The 19,804-nt window shown below is 40.2% G+C and overlaps 1 protein-coding gene across 1 annotated transcript in view; it reads right to left on the bottom strand.

Annotated features, from left to right (window-relative positions):
* Nucleotides 1-4,216: 4,216 nt before the first annotated feature.
* Nucleotides 4,217-19,804, bottom strand: part of poc1bl (POC1 centriolar protein homolog B (Chlamydomonas), like) — a 16,137-nt gene continuing 549 nt past the window's right edge. Inside the window, exons 2-11 of the mRNA XM_061059344.1 lie at nucleotides 16,844-17,297; nucleotides 15,054-15,223; nucleotides 13,432-13,621; nucleotides 13,141-13,326; nucleotides 12,392-12,509; nucleotides 10,744-10,920; nucleotides 9,414-9,545; nucleotides 7,048-7,158; nucleotides 5,600-5,752; nucleotides 4,217-5,509 (exon numbers count right to left, since the gene is read on the bottom strand). Coding sequence (XP_060915327.1) covers nucleotides 5,378-5,509; nucleotides 5,600-5,752; nucleotides 7,048-7,158; nucleotides 9,414-9,545; nucleotides 10,744-10,920; nucleotides 12,392-12,509; nucleotides 13,141-13,326; nucleotides 13,432-13,621; nucleotides 15,054-15,223; nucleotides 16,844-17,229 — 1,755 coding nt within the window. The 5' untranslated portion in view covers nucleotides 17,230-17,297 and the 3' untranslated portion in view covers nucleotides 4,217-5,377. The remainder of the gene's footprint in view (nucleotides 5,510-5,599; nucleotides 5,753-7,047; nucleotides 7,159-9,413; nucleotides 9,546-10,743; nucleotides 10,921-12,391; nucleotides 12,510-13,140; nucleotides 13,327-13,431; nucleotides 13,622-15,053; nucleotides 15,224-16,843; nucleotides 17,298-19,804) is intronic.

Raw genomic sequence — 19,804 nt, 5'->3', positions numbered from 1 at the left:
GTGCTGCCGGTTTGTGTCAAAAGTAAAGTTGAGCTCAGTACATGACAGTAATGTGAAGGCTGAAACTGATTTGATGCATTACATCAACACTCACTGGACTTATATATTTTCTGTTTACATTGCACTCTGTTTTAGACTGCAAATAATGCACATATCTGCACAACTCCTCCATTGCACATTTTGTGTTTTATATTTTATTATATATTTTTTATTACAGAACATATAGGGTAAAACTAATGTCTATTTATAAGTTTAATTATTGTTAAAACATAAAATCGTTATAATTAATACACATTGTAATGTGGGTTATGATGGCAAACAATAGGTTAAAGGACATGTATTTATGAAGTTAAAGGTAGGCCTATATAAATGTGTAGAACAATTTTTGATGAATTAACAGTTTTTTGAAAAGGGTCCCAGGGTTTGAGAAAATAACAGGCTCATTATTGTGCTGTATTATCTCAGAAAGTACACAGTAAAAGTACATAAATGTACTTATGGAAGATTTTGTTTTTACACGACATCAAAGTCATAAAAAAGACTCATTATAGTGATTTATAAGGGACTTTGTCAATGGATTTCACAAAAAGTACACAGTAAAAGTACTTCATAGTACAGGTGCATGTAGTCTAGGAAGTACTTAGTCCAACTATATCAGAATCATTTTCTACTTATGGAATAATTTTATTTTTTTTACAAAACATCAAAGTCATAAAAACCACTCATTATAGTGATTTATTATGGACTTTGACAATGAATTTCTCAAAAAGTACACAGTAAAAGTACTTCATAGTACAGGTGCATGTAGTCTAGGACGTACTAAGTCCAACCATATCAGAATCATGGTGTACTTATGTAAGAAAATATATATAACTACTGTTTTATCCAATATTTATTTTTTTAAATTGTGAACACCTTATTTTGAAAAACGGAAGTTACCGCAGCCTCGCAGAATTATTCTCACACTAACTTCCTCGACCTCCGAAGCTATTCCCTGTACAGCATTCTGTTTGCTCCCGTTTCATACACGTATATCTCATAGTCAGTTTTATGGTAAGACCTAGGCATTTAGCACTTCACTTCATCGCTCTCTCTGTCTGTTACTCCTGCTCGCTCTGGAGTCCGGAGCATTTACCATAAAGATCAGAATACGTGGGCACTTCAAATTTAGGGGCGGCTCACTTCACCATGTAAACTCGAGGAGCGGCTGGTTTGACCGCAGTACATACAGAAGTAAAACATATCCGCCATGACAACAGAGCAAGAGTCTTTGGTCAATGCAAAGTGAAAGTTGTTTCGCTATAAAACCCTATGCCGTGGGGTAGTTTAAACCTGGTAAGGTCATTATAAATACATTTTTACAGGCTACGCCATATCTTTTTTCAAGGTCTGAGCTACTTACCCAATTTTTAAATAGCCTAGCTGTAGTCAACGGGAGTCACTTAAAAATAATTCAAATAGGGCTACTTGCCATGCTCCTCATTAAAATACGTTTTGAGAAATTATTGTGAAATGATTTTTTTACCTTCTGCATTCCTGGAAGCTTTTCACAAGCATAAATATTATAGGCCGACCATGTTGTACTCATTTTAAACTATGCAGACTGTTATACACCAACTCTCACATTATTTATGTTTAAGCATTAATGTAGCCTAAATGTAAATATTGGCTAGTCATCTTAATAAAATCAGTGTAACTTACAATTTTTCTATACACTCCAAAAATAATTGCAGTCCCACAACTTATAAGAGGGTCATTTTAACTGGACTAAAACATATACCAAAAATCCATTTATATTTTCTATGATAAAGTGACTGACTTTACAAGAGATGGAAATGAGCTAGTTAGCTAAATTTGGTACAAAGCATCTCTTCTCTTCTGAGACTCATGTTTTTTTTTTTGTACACTGTCCCTGATTCAAATAAACTTAAGCCAAGGCGTCCCTTAACCTTATTCATGTGCAGGCCGGTTGTCCCTCATATGAAACTGATAGGAAGACTCTTGTCACCAAATATGAAATGTGACACAAAATGTATGTTATAGCAAATTAAAACACTAAATAATTAAAGCAATTATTCAAGGCGAGAAGGTAATCTGAGTGGCATAGTGTTTGATTGAGCACCCATATTGTGAAATCTACAAAGAGAAGTGGGAAGGCAACAAGTCAGCCTGAGTGTTGTAATATACCATGCTAGACTAAGCTTGTCGTGTCTTGTCAAGGACACAATATTAATGTGAATGCATGAGGGCATTTTCATTCACGACTGGATGATGGATAACTTTTTCCATGTAACAGATATTGGGTTGGAAATCAAACAATAGGGAGCAGCATGTGCACCTTTGGGCTATAATATCCTTCTAGCGTTAGTGTAATTCAAGTGTAAAACTAAGTTAACAGGGAAGGACACACTTAAGCCACTTTTGCAATTGCACTCCAGTCCTGAAATTTCACAAACTGTTCGGGCTGGGCTGCAAAGAGGGAATATAAATCTGAAAATTTTGACCCAAACTTTTTCCTGCCAGCATCTAGTCAAAAGTCCACAAAGAGTCAGGGTGAGCTGGTGTGTGAACACAGCAGGATATATTTAGGAAAATAGAAGAAATAAAAGGATCATTGATAGGACTGCTCTGTTATGTCAAACATAATAACCAGGATGTTTTTTTTATTGACATTGAGATCCTGATTATTAAACATGATTAGTCATTGATTTGACAACATCTGCATCACATGGAGTTATCAAACTTCAACATTTCAACATTCTGAACAATTTGAACAAAATCAATAAATATAAATAGATAGCATAAATATATAAAAATGATTTATAATGAAACATATATGAATACAAAATAATGAACTATGTTTTTGAGGTACAAAACATAGGGGACATATCGAGAGCAACATGGCACAGCAATCGTTAACTCTTGATTATCTTGTTTTCATGATCGTGGAAAGCCAAAGTTGTAACTGAAATCGCTGAATTACCCAGCTCTATACTTACTGACCTGCTTTATTCATGTGTGACATGATATTTTTTTTTCATTGATGATTTATGATATGGTGTGTAATTCCAAAACAGATGAATGGAGGTACTACAGTATATCCCTATCAGAGACCTTCTGTATGACTGAAAGCTCCTCAGCCAGAAAAGACAACAATTTAACAGCTTCAACATAATCAATGGGATAAACTGGTTAACAACTGCCACACTACCACCGTGGCTACTACTACTACTACTACTACTACTACTACTACTACTACTACTACTTACAGCATGAATACACATTCAGTTCCTCTGAAAAGCAATTTCTATGAATAAGACAAATCTAACACAAATACCTCAGGGCCAAGCATATTTCTGTTGTTAACCATTTTCTAATATATAGAAAAATAAAACACATGGCTAACATTCTTCAGCTTATCACCCTCTATATGAACCACCAAGGTTAGCCCCCCACTGACCTTGATGACCCTGTGTCTCGACTTTAACTTATCACTTGTTGTGAGTGTTACCAGGTTTCCTACCAGTAGGTGGAGCCACATCACTGTGTATACTGTGATCCCTGTCTGAATGGCTTGAGCACTGGGATGATGTGGCAGTTCTTTAACGTTTACCATTTGTTTTTATTCAACATGACACATCATTTAAATGAAGAAGAATTAAATCTGCTCTTTAGTCGTTTTGTCTTTTGCTGCACGTGTCAGATTATCGGAGAAAACAGGAATATAAGGAAAAGGCACACACTGTAGAGCTGACATAGAAACAAAGAAAATGACAATGTGCGTCTGTGGTTAGTTTTTTATTCTTTCAATCATCCAAGAAGCTTTTATCCTCTTTGAAACATCCGTCCCACTTCAGTCACCCGCTCCTTCATATCAAGTAATCACCATCGTCCCTTTTCATTATCAGTAGTTTTAGAGCTCCTTTTTGAGAGCACCCCGTCCCACTCTGGTCCCTTACACCAAACATCATTTAAAAAAAGGTAACACTTAACAGGAGTCCTCTTACATGTTAACGCACTGTGTCCATTCATTGCCATGAATATCTCATATTCATCATTTCAAAGGAGCACCCACACCAAACATCGCTCAGTGATAAGCAGTCTTCGGCAAATACAGCTGCTGCTACATTTCCAAAACAGTTACATTGCATCTCTTGGTCCCTTAAATAGAAACATGACAAGGGTCTTCAGTGGGGGGGGGGGGGGGGGGGGGGGGGGGGGGGGGCGGCGGCAAGGAAGTGTTTTTGACATTTTTTCAAGTAAAGTTTACACACTGGAGTCTTACACAGTCTGGCACTGCAAATTGAAGTATTAAATTAAATTAAACAGGTTTTACTTTTAAGGCTTTTGTGTTTTAATACACATCAAGTACATCAAGCCAGGGTTGTTTTTAACATTTTAAATGTTCTATTTGACATCCACTGGCACATTTCATTTCGGCACTAAACAGTCCTTTAAGGGTGACAATTCTTCAGAAAAAGCACAGTGACAGACAGACGAGTCTTGAGGGTATTCTTAATTTTACACAACAGGGAAGAATAGATTACAACATTCCTGTCAACTCTCTAAGCCCTCTGGGACGAATTGCACTGAGTACCACCCTTGATGAATGCTTCAGGTCTTGTTCAGGCAGCATTCTACCGTGGAACCGGCTCCGCAGACGAGAGATAGATTTGAGAGGCAGTCTAGTATGACCGCGGCGCTCTCTCCCTGTTAACCTCTCACATGATGGAGCACGTAGGAAAAAGTCAGTGAGGGGCAACATGCAGCTGCACTACATCGCTGCCATGTTTTCTTTGCATCATGACTTTGCTTTTTTTGTTTTCTTCTATTGCACATTAAGGTAGCATTTTGTAGTGCAGCATGATCTTTTTGCATGTAGTTTCATTTAGGAATTTGTCTTCAGTCTCAAAGGCACTTCTTGGTGTGCTGCTGGGTATTCAGATCAATTTAGCTGGTTTCAAGTTCTTGTATTAGTTTTTTTTTTTTTTTTTTTAAAGAAAGATTATTCTGATGCACTCTTTCATTTCATTTTGGTTGCAGAGGCACTTGGATGAAAAGCAGCACCCAGGTTGAAAGTCTAAAGTTCAGCTGGTCTCTGTAACAAGACCAAATAAGCCTTGACATGTAATTCTCATTCACTCAGCCTCAATCTGCTCCTCTTGAGACATTCACATGGGCATAAAAGCACTGAACAGGGTGAGTCCTTGGCTTATGATGAGTTTTTCACCATCTTTGTATTAGCTCTCTATTCCCATTCAAAATGGAGTGTGGTCTTGGAGAGCGAGAGCAGAAGACATCCACTGTAGTAATTGCACTATGGTAAAAAATAAAGGTCACTTGAGGTTCACTGCTACTTTCTATCATTGTTCTTCTTTTACCACTCAAACTTCCACTGCTGGGTTTTGTCTCCTGGGGTACACCGGCGTACCTGTGTGTCTGTGCGCCCCTCCGATGTGCGGAAGGCCGTTGCACACATGTCAGAGTGAGGGTGGTAGATGGTCCCATCCTGAGAAATGATGGAGACAGAGTCTATGAGAATGTGTGAAATGAAATCCTGTAGGATAATGGTGGTGTAACCCTTTGTAGAAGTGCGTACCTTTCTGAACTCCCAAATGATGCTGGTGGGTTTGGGCTCTGCGTCACTGGGGCAGTGCCTCATCCCAATGGAGGTCTGCCCTTGGACTACTTCAGCACACAGCTCTGTTACTGAGTTGAACCGGATCTCCTTTTGAGATGTGAACTCAAAGTACTGGAGCAGAAAGACAGACATTATAATCAAACATGTGTATCTTCTTGTAATAACTTTTCAATTAGTTGGAAAGAAACTGAGCTGGGAGTACACATTGAGGTTGAAACACTTCATTGCTTTAATTTTTTCCTTCTTTTTTTTTTATTACTCTTCATGTTTCCAAACCTTCAACTTTGTTATAAATACTGTGTAAGTACATTTGGAGGAATTAAGTTGCCTGTTTTGTTTTGTTTCCACAAAATCAAACAACCTAAAAACAAGTACTGCAAAAAAGCACTTTTCCCATATCTACTTTCATTTAAAAGAAAGCCTTTCTGCAAGTGTGTTCTTCTATCACTCTGCTCTGAGGTCAGGTCCTGAAGAAGCTACATGCATGGCATGTCTGTCAAGAGATCTCATCAGTGCAGACGGGGCCTTGGCCCTTTCAATCAACCGGACGTGAACACAAACCAAACTCTCCTCCCTCTGGTGTCATTTCAACAATCAGGCCTGTCTGGACAAAGGAGGCAACACTCCCCGGTCTAACCGTTAAATGCTTAGTCAGCTAATCAGTCTTCAAACCTCCGCATCCTTCTGTTAACGTCTCATACATCTTTCAGGTGGATCTGGGCCCATAATGGTTGTTGCTGATAAAAGAGTTGCTCAAAGACCCCGTGTCTGGCTTCAAACTTATTTACCCGGGCTGTGCCATTCATTCTGCCTGCAGGGCTCATGTATCTTTTAAATGGACTGTGGTTCTATGTGGGCAAGGGGAAAAGGGGGAAGAGGCGGTGAAGGGCCCTCCGGTTTTTGCTTCAGTTGCGAACCACTCAAACATTGATTTTCAGGCTTACGTGGTGCTTTTTGTGACCTGGGACACCTGATGCTGTGCTTCAGTGGGGTAATCAGAGATATCGAGCAGGTAAGAGATTCACAGAAAAGAGCTGTGCCTATTATCTGACTGCAGCATTAAATATACATCCTCACAGATAAATAATCTGCTTGTTGCTGCACCATCACAGGAGCTGGGTGCCAATTTAAAAGAACTTTGATTCACCTGTATGTTTTTTGGGCATAAAAAATAATACCAGACTTAGTTATGCCTTTCATTTCCCAGTCATGCCAGACACACCGTCAGAGAGCTATTTTCTGATGAGAAACAACTGGCAGCTGGTTTTAGGGGTTAGCAAAAAAATGTTGACATTTGAAGATACATTTCCCAATCGGTTTAAGAGAGGTTGCAAGATTGTGACAGCAAGAATATGTGCAGGAGAGATGGAGACAGACAGGATATAAGTGTGAACAGTTGTATGTACCTGATTGCCTCCCTGGCCATGGCAGCCAAACAGAGAAAGGTGGGCACCTGTCGGGCTATGATCTGGAGCGTTGTAGTCCAGACAATCTGAGTGGATTCCCAAATTGCGAACCTGGTGGAATGACAGCAATAAATAACCATATCAATGAATTTACCATGATTAATTGTTTTTATTCTCTACAAGCAGGTCAGACTCTGAGGTTACAGACAAAAGTCCTCAAGACGGGAAGGATGAGATAGGATGCACAATATATTCTATATATTTGCAAAACAATCATAGACAATATGTGATAAACAGAAAATACAAAATGAATGTGAAATGTCACTGAAATGTGAAAGTTCAGAGACGTGAAACAATTCTCTGCTATATTTTCTGAACTAAATACACAAACTTTAACTTCTTCAAAGGAAAAAATGGCTCCCTGGAACGCTGTTTGGAGCTAAAAAGTTACCAGGAGAGTTACAGTTTCACTAATGCGGGCCCCCCACCATAACTTCTCGCGTAGCATTTTATCTTTAAACAGTGTCACAGGGACCAAATTTTCCTCTGAGGACAGTTTGTGTTTAGAGTTATGAACATATACCACAGAATCTGTACACTTCTCCAAATTTCACATTTCCCTACCAAATCTACATAGTGCACCTTTAAAGTGCAGGATCACTTGAAGTTTTGTACCGATACTTTTTCCCTACCCTATTGTAGATATTAGAGGTGGGAGATATGGGAAAAATATCATATCACGATTTTTTTTTGGCAAAATCACAATCACGATTTTATCTTTAGACAAATTTGCAAGTTACTGACCAGTTCAACCAAACTTATTTCCCTGTATAATGTTTTTAAATGCACAAAAACTGTGCTGACAAGTTTAATCTATTTGAAAAACATCTTTGTAGGAGGTCTGGAGGTCTCACACCCAGAACATCTTTAGCAACAGAAATGTCTTTCCCTCAATTTGATCAATATTTATGAACAATTTGAAGGTTTTCTGCACCACTTATTATATGATTTAGTTATGTGTCCTCTTTTTATGTTCATCGGGAACATTTTCACGCAGTGATTCATTCATTTAAAAACATAGACTTCGAGTTCTTGTGTTTCTGTTCTATTTTAGCCCTGCAGAGTTCCTCCAGCTATAGCTTCATACAGGCTCTGCAGCCTTTGTTGTTTTTTATGACATCATTTAGTTTGGTTTATATATAATCAAACATAATACAGAATGTGTTCATTCTGTGACACATGATCAAAGTAAGTTTTACTGACAGAAGAGTTTTATTCATAGGGGGCAGGACATTGTTGATTGACAGACAGACAGTCACCATGGTTACTCACTCTCACCTGCCTGCTGCACACAACATGTAACATCGTTCAGTGTAATCCCTATAAATTTGGTAATCACAACAGGTGAGCTTCAGGTGGAGAGGCTTGATAAGTAACTTTTAAAAACTGAGAGAGCAGAAAACACCGACAGCAACATTTTAAACACCGGGGTTATATCTCCACTGTCTGTCTGAGCTCCGCCCTGTCTGTCTCTGACTGTTAACGTCTCTCCGGCTCATTAAAAGGTTTCTTGTGTCGCTATCTGAGATGTAAATTTAACTATGCAAACTATGCAGATAAGTTAACTGTTGCTCACAGCGTGTCGTTTGGAAAAATATCACAACAGTTGCATATAACCGAGATGGAGTTGTTTTTGCGGACTTTACTTTTAAGTTTCGTTTTCACCGCTGCGGAGCAAAAAAGGAGAGGGGGAGACGCGTCTGTGTCGCAGTATAAACTGCAGCATGATAGATGAAACACATTAGCCCGGTTCTACGATCTCCCTGCTTTGGCAGATCGTCAGCACGTTAAAATCCTTCACGATCTAATATCGTTATATCGCCCACCACTAGTAGATATTATATTAGGTTTATGGATTTATGTTACATAAAACACGAGACATCATTGCTGAGAGTGAAACAAGCAGACAAATAACAAGGTGGTTGGTAGGCTTTGGTTTTTGGATGATAAGGCCAAAAACATTCCTTTGAAGAGATGTTTTGGTGCAAAGCCTTTTTCAATGGAATCCGGCACCCTGTATTTGGATGAATTGGTCTTGATCCCAGTCCAAATGGGTTTCAAAGCCTTTTGTTTGTCAGAACTGTCTTCTCACTTTCATCAGGATGTTCCCTATCTTTCCCCAGGACAAACGCTATCACTCAAAATAGATCAAGTTTAGAAAGCAAGACACGACTGCAAAACCTTTAATTTTTTTTTTTCCTTCAGTCACTACACTGCTGCAAATCACAAGAATGAAACCCAGAAGCTGCAAACAGTTTGTAATAAAGATAAATAGTGAAATACAGATACAGATGGAAGACACTCACAGCCCCATGCCAGCCTTCCCTGTCCTCTGGAACATGAAGTTCAGGGTAGATGTTCTTCAGATACCAGTCAAAACTGTTGCATTTCAGCCTGTTCCTCAGCACCAGCCTCTCTGAAATATCCCCATAGGTCTCCTGTAAAGAAAGCACACAATCTCAGTCATCTTTCAAAAATTGGCTATGGATATATGATAAAAAAAAAAAAATTTGAGGAGTCGTGAACAAAACAGTCATGCCCTAATATTAAATATTTACATCCTGGATCTTACAGCAAATATTACCTTACATCAACCAGAAACGAACTAGCAGCTGAATGGCAGCATCTATATGACACATTGTACATAGCTGTGTTTGCTGAGGTGGGGAGCTCTGCCTTAATAAACTCAAAGTCCAAAACACACAGTTTACCTTTGCACTGCCTGAAGGGAGGATTTAACTACCAGGCCTCCCAGATACGCTACAATGATTTAGTCAAATATTAATGCTCTGGTGCTTCATGTGCACATAATGTTGCAATGTTTCTCACATAAACCAGTAAACAATCCAGTGTGAAAATGTTTCCTTTAAATAGATAGATCTAAAAATAAATGTCTTTATCAAGGATACAAACATTTATATATATATAAAAAAAAAAAACGTACGATAGGTTTGAGTGTGCACAACACGCAGGTAGGGTTTTTTCTCACAACCTGAGAGTGACAATCAGACAGAGAAACTATAGATTTGAAGCTGGCTATGTGGTCTGGCACTGCTGTGTTCAATCTCCCCCTGACCAGCTAATTTATTGTTTGATCAAAGATCCCTGACATTAATAATGTACTTTCTTTCAGAGAGGTGAAACTGAGATACATGAATGTTTGATGCTGACGGTGGTACTCAGAACATGAGAGGCACGGCACACCTTGCACACACTGTTGCATGCTCTGGCACACACACACACACACACACATGCCAACTCCCACATGCACACACACACACACACACACACACACACACACACAAGCCAGTTTGACCCAGTCAGACAGGCCGTGTTTTATCATATGTTGATATATATACTGAGGTGAATCATATCATATGAAACATCTAAATCGAACATCAAAGTTAGCCACGCTGAGCCATATTAACAAGGTGATCCTGGGTTTAACATGGCATCACTGCAGGGCTTTAATTTTAATGAATGAAAACAAACCTGTACTGGGCTAACCAGGACAAAACTCAAGGCCTATTGAATGTCCAAATCTGATACAAGGAGAGTTTTCAAACCGCCTCACACAGCAACATGACTCGTGAGATGTGCTGTTTAAAAAAAAGTGGCTCCTTTATTCGGTCCTACCTTCTTGGCGGGGGGATTCCTGTTGTAGAAGTGTTGTTTATAAGAGTCCATCCAAACCTCTGCAGCTCGGACAGTATTCTGCAGGAAGTTGGGCCGTGCGTAGGGGGCCTTTTTAGGGAACACATGGCCCACATGAGAGCAAGGGTGAATCTCCAGGCTTCCCCCACACTGCCACACCTAAGGAGGGGTTAAACATACGTACTTTTTAGATTTCTTTAACCTTAAAATAATGGTTCATAATTTCTCTGTGGACTGCAAATAAAAAAAGTTTATGTTGATATTTATAAACCTGCAAGAAATAAAGAAAATCATCCAAAGGTAAAGTGTTATAGACAGCAGCAGAAAGGGAACATGTTAAGCCTTCATGTAGGCTGTCACAATGACGTACACATAGTAAACATAGTAAGCTGAAATTAACTCTTATTTACAACCAGTATTTAATACAGTGTCTGTCATGGAAGCATTTTAATTGCTTGCAAATAAACCAGCTGGTAATTAAAAAAATTAATAATCAACAACAAAGCTGCATACAGGGAGGGGGGAATGGCGGCTGTGGCTCAGCGGTAGAGTCAGTCGACTATCAATCGAACGGTCAGGGGTTTGATCCCCAGCTTTGCAGCCACATGTCCCATGTGTCCTCTGGCAGGACACTTAACCCCAAGTTGTTCCCACTGCTTCGTCAGAGTCGTGTGATTGTGTTACATGGGATTAGCTAATACTGATGGACACTTTGCATAGCAGCCTCTACCATCAGTGTGTGAATGATGTGGATGGGTATGCAGTGTAAAAGCACTTTGAGTAGTCAGAAGACTAGAAAAGTGACAATTCATTCAACCTCTTCTTCTTCTCAGTCATGAGACTACATCTGAAAACTGATTTATGTCAGAAATTAGCATTTTATAATTACTTGATCTTCCGCCAAGGATAAACAAAAACAAACTAAAAAACATCCTTAAAGACTTAAAGGTTGTTAACAAGGTCCTTCTTAATAGTTGGCTGAGCTGGGTTCCAATTACACACGGGAAATCATTATCATATATCCATAGCCAAACAGCCATTAAATGACAGGCCCTTCTATCTTAATTCAGCAGGAGTTCTAGCCCGCAACATATTTTTGAGCACTCCAAAAGCAGCTCTGAAAACCAAATCACTGAACATAAATTATGAATGGCAAAGAGTCCCGGTGAGAGGCATTTTTATTTCCACATGTATAACGCATCACTCAGGGGGATGAGCCGCTTCACTGTGAAACCTCATACACACTATAAATCATGCACACTTCATTTACATCGCCAAACCCTTGCCGCAACAAACTCACACATCGCCTTAAATCTGTGCCAATTTGATTGACGCAAACAAGTGAAAAGCAACACCAACGTCACAACAAGGTGTCAGCCAATATCAGGGTGCAGGCCCAGATGCCGTGGCTGACTGTGATCTGACACTGACATGTGTCGCCCTCTTACCTACTCAACGGTGACTGTTAGCTGTTAAAGGAATGAATCTAGATATCAAACGCAAAAGCTTTGAACAAGGGATTCATTGATATATTTCATTCTGTATCACAGTAACCAACAAAGTACGGTATGCAGAGTTGATAGAACAGTGCTTCTGCTCTGTTTCCTCACTGAAGGAGAACTGAACTCACCCTGAAAGAGAGCTCCAGGTTTTCTCCTCCCCACACCTCCATGCCCATATCGTATGTTCCCAGGTACTCAAAGTACTTCTTGCTCACAGCAAATAAGCCACCTGCCATTGTTGGAGACCTGGGAGAAACAGTACAAACACACTTTAGGATGGTCATTCTTCACCCTGGATTCCCCTCTACTAACATAATTTGTCCTCTTGTAACAACCAAATGCTAATGTTTCTACTCAAGAGTCTTATACACCCCTTATAAAAGACAAACACTCACTTATTGAAAGAAGGCATTAAAAGGTAAGCCAATAGTCTTGTTTGTAGAGCTGACATGTGGTTGCTACATGTAATCTCCACGGCTCATGTAGTGCAAGACTCCATAATTCAATATTGCAACATACTGCCTGACAAATGGGTGTGATAACAAGCACAACAGACCGCATGAAGTGCAAGACCCAAAGATGTTAGGTGCAGCAATCCCTTGAACTCCATCCAAGATTTTGTGTAAAGGCAAAATAAACTGAGCTTGAGGCAGCATAAAAAAAAGTTTACATATATTTTGGATGGCATTTCTTTGTTGATTTATTGATCCTAGTGTTTAAGAGATCCACAAATTAGGATGGATATGAACATGTTAAGTAATATAGAGTGAAAAATTAGCACTAAGAGGCATTTTTTAGCAGTACTCTAATCTAGTCCGGGCTAACTCATTATGTGTTCACCCACAGGAGTAGTCCTTGTAAAGTATCAAAGTGTCACCTGATGGGGTCAATGCGAGACTTGCGCCTTTTCCGTTCCGGTTCAGGGACTGAGTGCCACTGAAAGGTGAGTCTCCAGTCGAAGCCTCCGATCATCGGCTCATCTGTTTGCATGTAATACTCAAACGTGTTCCAGTCTATGGTGTCGATCACAGGGCACACAATGGTACTTTCATTCTCACCAATCCTAAACACGAGAGAGAGAGAACAAAAAAAAAAGAAACTCAAGTCTAGTATTTCTGTTTCTTTTGCTTTAGATTTTCAGAAAGCTCATCTAGCTCGGTCGACCCACCTTTCCAGCAGAGGTTCAATCCAGCCAGGGACGCACTCACAGTGGCAGTCAAGGAACGTCAGCACTTCTCCCGTAGCAAAGTTTGCACCAATGAGACGTGCTCGGACCAGACCTTCCCTTTTTTTGGTGCGGACTAGCCGCACTCGCTGCAGATTGCTCACATATTCAGGAAGTTTGGATTTCAGGTAACCTATTATTGGTTACAATGCACAAACAAAAAACACATTATTATAATTATAATTTGTAACATTAAAATTACATTATTTCTTCTTCCTGCATTTAACTTCTTTCTCCTGTCTCGTTATTTTTGGCTTCTGGAGGACAGACAATACAATCAAACTGGCAGAGACATATTAAGTTGTTTGCTGTGGCTTATTTGTTGGCAATAGAAAAGTGTGCTTTCAAATAAGTCCCACAGAAATACACATAGGCTCTCATTTATAGTTGATGCTTGGCAGGGTACTTATAGTGAGTTTGTCAATGTTTTTAGCTTAAAATGCTACCTAATACATCAAGTAATACATTAATGTCTAAGCATTCTAGGCTTTCACACACATGTTATGGTCCAAGGACAATGGAGCTCCAAAGCTCTGTATGTTGGGCCTATTTAACAAGTTGTAAAAATTAGAATGTCTGCAGTCACTGTCCTGGTCTGGGAGCGGCATGTCTAGCATTCCAGTTGGCCAGAATGGTTAAAAAAGAGGAAATGATGTCATGGCAGCTCACTGCACACTGACGTGATCATTATGATGTAATGTCTCCGCTACGTACAGACTAGACTAGCTTTGACCAAACACTTATTCCACTGGGACAAATGGACATTGAGCTACTCCTATGTTCACTTTCTGTGACCGTGCAGATTCATTCAGAGTCGAAGGACTGCAGAAATCACTCAACATTTCTTTTGCTGATGGACACTGTAAGCAGGGCTAAAAGATCAGAAAAGAGAGTAAGTGGAGATTAGGATTCAGGCTTTTTTCCACTTATATGAAATCAAGTACAAACTAAGTACTCAGATTCATACCTGCATCATGTGCAGCTACATTGAAGGCTCAAGAATAGCATGCACCACTTCATTCACAAGCCTTCCTAAAACCTACCTAAATAAAATATATTAACTGTCCTTGAAATAAGAGTCTGCATAAAAAATCATTGTGTTAAAATTCTACAAATGAGACGAGAAGAGCCTGGAGAATAGACCCACAGGTAAGACGGCAAATCCTTTGCCATCACTTTTCCAATGATTTTCTCATTCTGAATGATGACTGTAGCGTCATCCACATTCCTGCATTTCTACATTTAAAGAAAGGAAAAAACCCTTCCAGTTTGTCATGTAGTCATTATAGACCTTAGTCCACCATCTACGAGAATGTGTTCAGACTTGTTTCCTCTAACTGCTTTTGAAATACATCCAGAGGCATTATCTATTTACTGCATCTTTTCTCTATATATAGCAGAGAGCAGCATGACTCTGTCCCTGTTTAGAAATCAAAGCATAACTGATGTCTGGTTTGTCTGCTTTAATAAACAAGGTTAAAAAAAGTCATGTCTTTGTTTCTGCGCTAAAAGACCCTTTCCTGTCAGATCATTTAAAACCAAAAAAACAGACAAACAGGTCAGACCTCTGTCACTGTAGTCGTCAACCAGGATGATGTCTTTTAACAGTACAGCAGGCACCGTCTCCAGGACACTGTGAATCGTCCTCAGCAGCGTGGACCAGGCCTCGTTGTAGAAGGCGATGACTACAGAGGTGGTTGGTAAACGCCGGTAGTCAAACCTCTTACTTCGGCATCTGTGGTATGAGTGAGTGTGTGTGGGAGTTAGAAGAGGAACAGGAAGAGTTGACATAAGTAACAGTACACATGTACAGTACATATTTATGAAACAAATACACACAACAGCATCCTAAATGGACTCATATAGGACAGAGGTTTTTTTTTCATGTGGCCAGAGCAGCTTCAAACTACTAAGACAGGAGGAGGTATCTGCTCTTAATCCAGATGGCAGTCATTAAAACAATAAAGAGCCACAGAAATATGGATGGGGGCGGGGAGGGTATCACACCAGTGAGCAACATACCACAGCAGTGCTCTGAGAGAGACCACAGAAACTTGAACTAACAGAAACCAAGAGAGCAGAACAGAGAGAGAAAAGGGCGACAGGGAGGGGGGGGACAACAAAGTAAAAAAAGCAGAAACTTGAAACAATGAGAAGACAAGCAATAAAATAGAAAGAGGGCCCAAAACATTTTATGAGCTCCTAAGTGGTGTACAAAACAGGAAGTGGAAACTCAAATTCTGCCGGTACTGCTAAGAATCAGATCAAATACGTTTGCTCAATTGAAGTAAGCTGATTTCCCTTCTTTCATAATCATAATCACAATCAGCACTGTGTTGTTCACAATGTTGGAAACATTTCCTAGTGGAGGGAAAGTCATTATGTCAGAAAACCTGTTCCCTGGAGGAAACTGATGAGACTGTGCAGCACATGCAGAACTGCAAAACCCTAAAGTCATAGATTTAAACGACCTAACACATTTCACATAACACACTCATCAACATAAAGCCAAACTGAAAAAAGTAGCCAACTTGGAATAATAGTGTGCACTTATCAAAAATGTCCAATAAGTCCCACTATGCACTGCTATAAAAGGGACGGCGGACCACAGGACCACAGAGGAATGATATGCTGGGATTAATAGAACTCTTCCAAATTGATTATTCCCCAATTTTGCACAAAAAAGCAAAGGTTTATAATTGTCTTTTCAAACGGCTTTTCTTTAGGGTCTAAATCAACTCTACTGTGGACCGTCGTCTTTTCAGCTGTAATGCTCTGCTTCATGTGCAGCAGACAGTGAGGAGAGCAGGGTGTGAGGTCAGCTGGACAAACGCTGAATAACATGTGTAATGCCATCAAATTTAAAAAATGCATCCTTTGGACCCCCCTGGATCCAGTTCTACAGAGAATAAATGCTTCACTGGGACACACAGCGTAACACTGAAAACCACATCTGGCTTTCATTAGAATGGAAGCCAGTAATAGATAAGCAAAACGCAGAAGGAGAAACTACTGATAAAAGCCTTCACACTTCACGCTTCATCCCACAGGCTGAGCTGGGAATATCAGTGGAAGACAACTCTGGATGAAGGAACTCCATTCAGGAAAAGAGCGGCTTACAACAGCTTCAATAAGCCCTGCATTGCATCATGATACCCTTCATTATTGTTTCAAACTGTCAGTGGAGAAACTGATTCCAGTAAGGAGCTCAACTTAATCTCTATTGAGTAATATATCCCTGAAACAGATTTAGCATCACTATCAGCCTGGTGCAGCCTTCAAAGCAAAAGATAGTGCTGGAAAAGAATGTGAGTCACTCTCTGACTACTTGGTCATTTCTGTTTGGTCTACTCACTCACTCATCCTGTTGTCCTGAATGTGCCGATGGAGGGAAACCTTGTCACTGACGTAGATATTGATGGCATAGCGCTCCACGCTGTCCTGCTCCACTTTCTTTTCCGCAGGGCTGAGGCTGAGGTGTGTGGCCCGACCCCACTCCCCAGGCGCAGTGCCGTCTGGCGCTGCCTTAACATAGAGGGGCCTCATAAGCTGCCCATCGGACGCGCTCTCCTCTGCGGTGAACTGTCTCACGTGGACATCGCGTTCCTCGTTATCTTCCTCTGCTGGGGAAGAGGAGGGGAAAGAGGAGCGCGCTAACACAAGGTAGCCAAGCCAGAGAATCCAGAGCAGGAAGCAAGCTTTGGCCAGGGTGCCCAATTTTCGAGAGAAACGCACCCTCATGGCGGAGAGCCGTTGGGAGGCACCTTGATTGGCGGAGAGCTTCGGGGTGCCCTACAGGACACAAATCTCTAGAGAATGGAAAGAGACAGAATTGAAAACAAAACGTGACCACTTAGGTATTTTAGAAATGTTCCAGAAAAATGACATTAAAAGTGAAGAGAAGGAGCAAACAAACCCAGTCACAATTAAGTGAACTTATTATTACCCAAGAAAGATCACACCGGGCTTTAAATTCACAAGAGTCTGCAGGAAACGGCTCCAATCGACCGGACCTGCAGTAATCAGCACCAACATCATAAATATAATCGCAGGCTCGGGGCAGCATTGAGATGCTCATTATATACAAATTGCAAAGATGGAAGAGCCTAAATTACGGCTCACAGGACAGTAATGAAAAAAATAAATTGAGTGTGATTCACTCCAATGAGAAATGTGCTAACTCAATGAACTTCACCAAAGCGTTGTGCTGTTTTAGTCACGATGCGACAAAATTAATCTCACGTGCAGTTAGAAGAGTTTGTACCCAAAATGGATATTTGAAGATGTTGAGGCTTTTCAAATGATCATTTCATGCTACTGTTTTTTTTTTCATCCAGAAGATTATAACAGATGCTTTATCCCTACAGCTTAAAAATTCCTGCAACTGTTGACTTTATGTATGACGTTTTAATTGAAGCTTTAAGGTGTTTTTCTACACAGTAATAAAACAATGTTTATATGCATGTTTGCGCCGGATTCCCCACAACAGGATAAACAGCAATCCTAGGTTTTGCACAATAACTTCACAGCAACAATTCAATTCATTTAAAAATCTAATCTGAGTGATAATAACCAGACAGTCAGGTCTGAGCTAGTCTGTCGTTTGCATTTAGAATAACAATCAGTGTTCCTCAATTACAGATTTCCATTGCCTCTATTGAGCCTATACGCCAAACTTAAACAAACTCAAAAGAAGAAGTTGCCCTAAAGTCTGAGTAGAAAAGTTGCACAAGGATAGATTCCTCCTTTGATCCTGCTTTAAAAAATAAGGATTAGCTTGCATTTGAAGACCCACAATGACAGCAATTTAGACATTCATGCCTGACAGATCAGATTAGCCTGCCAGGATTTGAAAGAGGGCTGCGGTAAAAACAGGCCACTTAGCTATGTTGACACTGATCTGGATGTAATCACATAATTGTGTTGCATTAATATTAGAGCAGGGTGCCTTTTACAACCGTGTCAGACGGTGCCAGACGGCCATAGCAACAATACAGATGCGCACACACACAAAAAGTGCTTCCCCCTCCTCACACCAGAGTGTAGTGATTAGAGTTTCCTTTTTCTTATCAGGATCATTTATTCAGGAACATTTTGACTTTAAAGAGGCTGACATTTTTAATCTAATTTAAGGGGACGTGTGTGTGTGTGTGTGTGTGTGTGTGTGTGCAAAAAGCTATGTGAGAGTGTGTATTTCTATGGTAAAGAGTCCACTGTGAGTCCTTAAAGGCAGCAGCAACACAACCCTTTCACTCCAGTCTGGGCCCTGGCCAGAACTCGGGAGTCCTGGGGTTTCAAAATGGAGACGCCTGCAGACAAAACCCCCCTTTATTAGCTGTCCATCACACCTTCCCCTCCCTCTGAATCTGATAGCCTTTCTGGGGAGCGATTTGGAACGAGCAGGAGGGGAGCCAGACCTAAGATGCAGCTTAGATCCTGCCCCACTTTTTGGGTAAGAAGAGTGATTGAAACGAACACCAGAAAAAGAAAAAATAAGTAGGTGAGGGATAAGATTTGCTTCCAAAGCTGCAATTAGTGGTGCATGTTTTGCCGAGTCACACCATCAAAAATGTATAAATAGAGCAAAATGAAATAGATGAGTCAATTATTCATGGTACAGTTGAGAAAGTATGATGTTGGAGTCATTTGGTCATCAGACATCGTCTCGTAAGAGAGGTTAACTATGTGGCACATAAATAAGTCTGCTCCATGGTTAGTCTAGAATGACGAGTCTGCACAGTCACACAATCAGGAACAAGGGACAAATAGGTGAGGCATGTGCGTACCAGTGGAGCAGGTTACACAAGCAGCAACTTCTCACCATAACCGGTTATGTTTTCTCCAAGTTTGTGTTTATAAAAGTCTTATAAGACAGGATCAGTGGCTCCTCCAGATAACACAAACATCTCTTCACTGACCCCAGCCTGTGTGTACATAACTTGTAGAAACAGTTTTTTTAGTTTTTTTAAAGAGCAAGGCAGTGATGAAGGATGGATGGTGGAAGATGAAAGTCTGAATCTAAAGGCTGGATTCATTGTTTTTCTCTTTACAAACAGAGCAGTAACTCGGTCTGTAGAAACTAACATAATGCTGAAATAAAAGCAAAAGTAAAACTCATGCCCTAGCTACACATGTGTCCTGAATTAAATGTCAGCCTCTCTCAGCACTTTATTTTGATCTTACTTCAATCTTTAGTAAAGTATCCTCTCGTTTTTTTGCACCATGTGTAGCTAAAGAAAGGGTTACGTGTTATGTGGAGAAAAGAGATAAGCAGTCACGAGTATAGCTCCAGACAGTCACAACAAACAGTTCAGCA

This window comes from Labrus mixtus, chromosome 16, assembly GCF_963584025.1.
Source record: "Labrus mixtus chromosome 16, fLabMix1.1, whole genome shotgun sequence".
NCBI classification, from domain to species: Eukaryota; Metazoa; Chordata; class Actinopteri; order Labriformes; family Labridae; genus Labrus; species Labrus mixtus.
The sequence above is the reverse complement of the archived record's forward strand: the minus strand, read 5'-3'. Positions and strand labels throughout refer to the sequence as shown.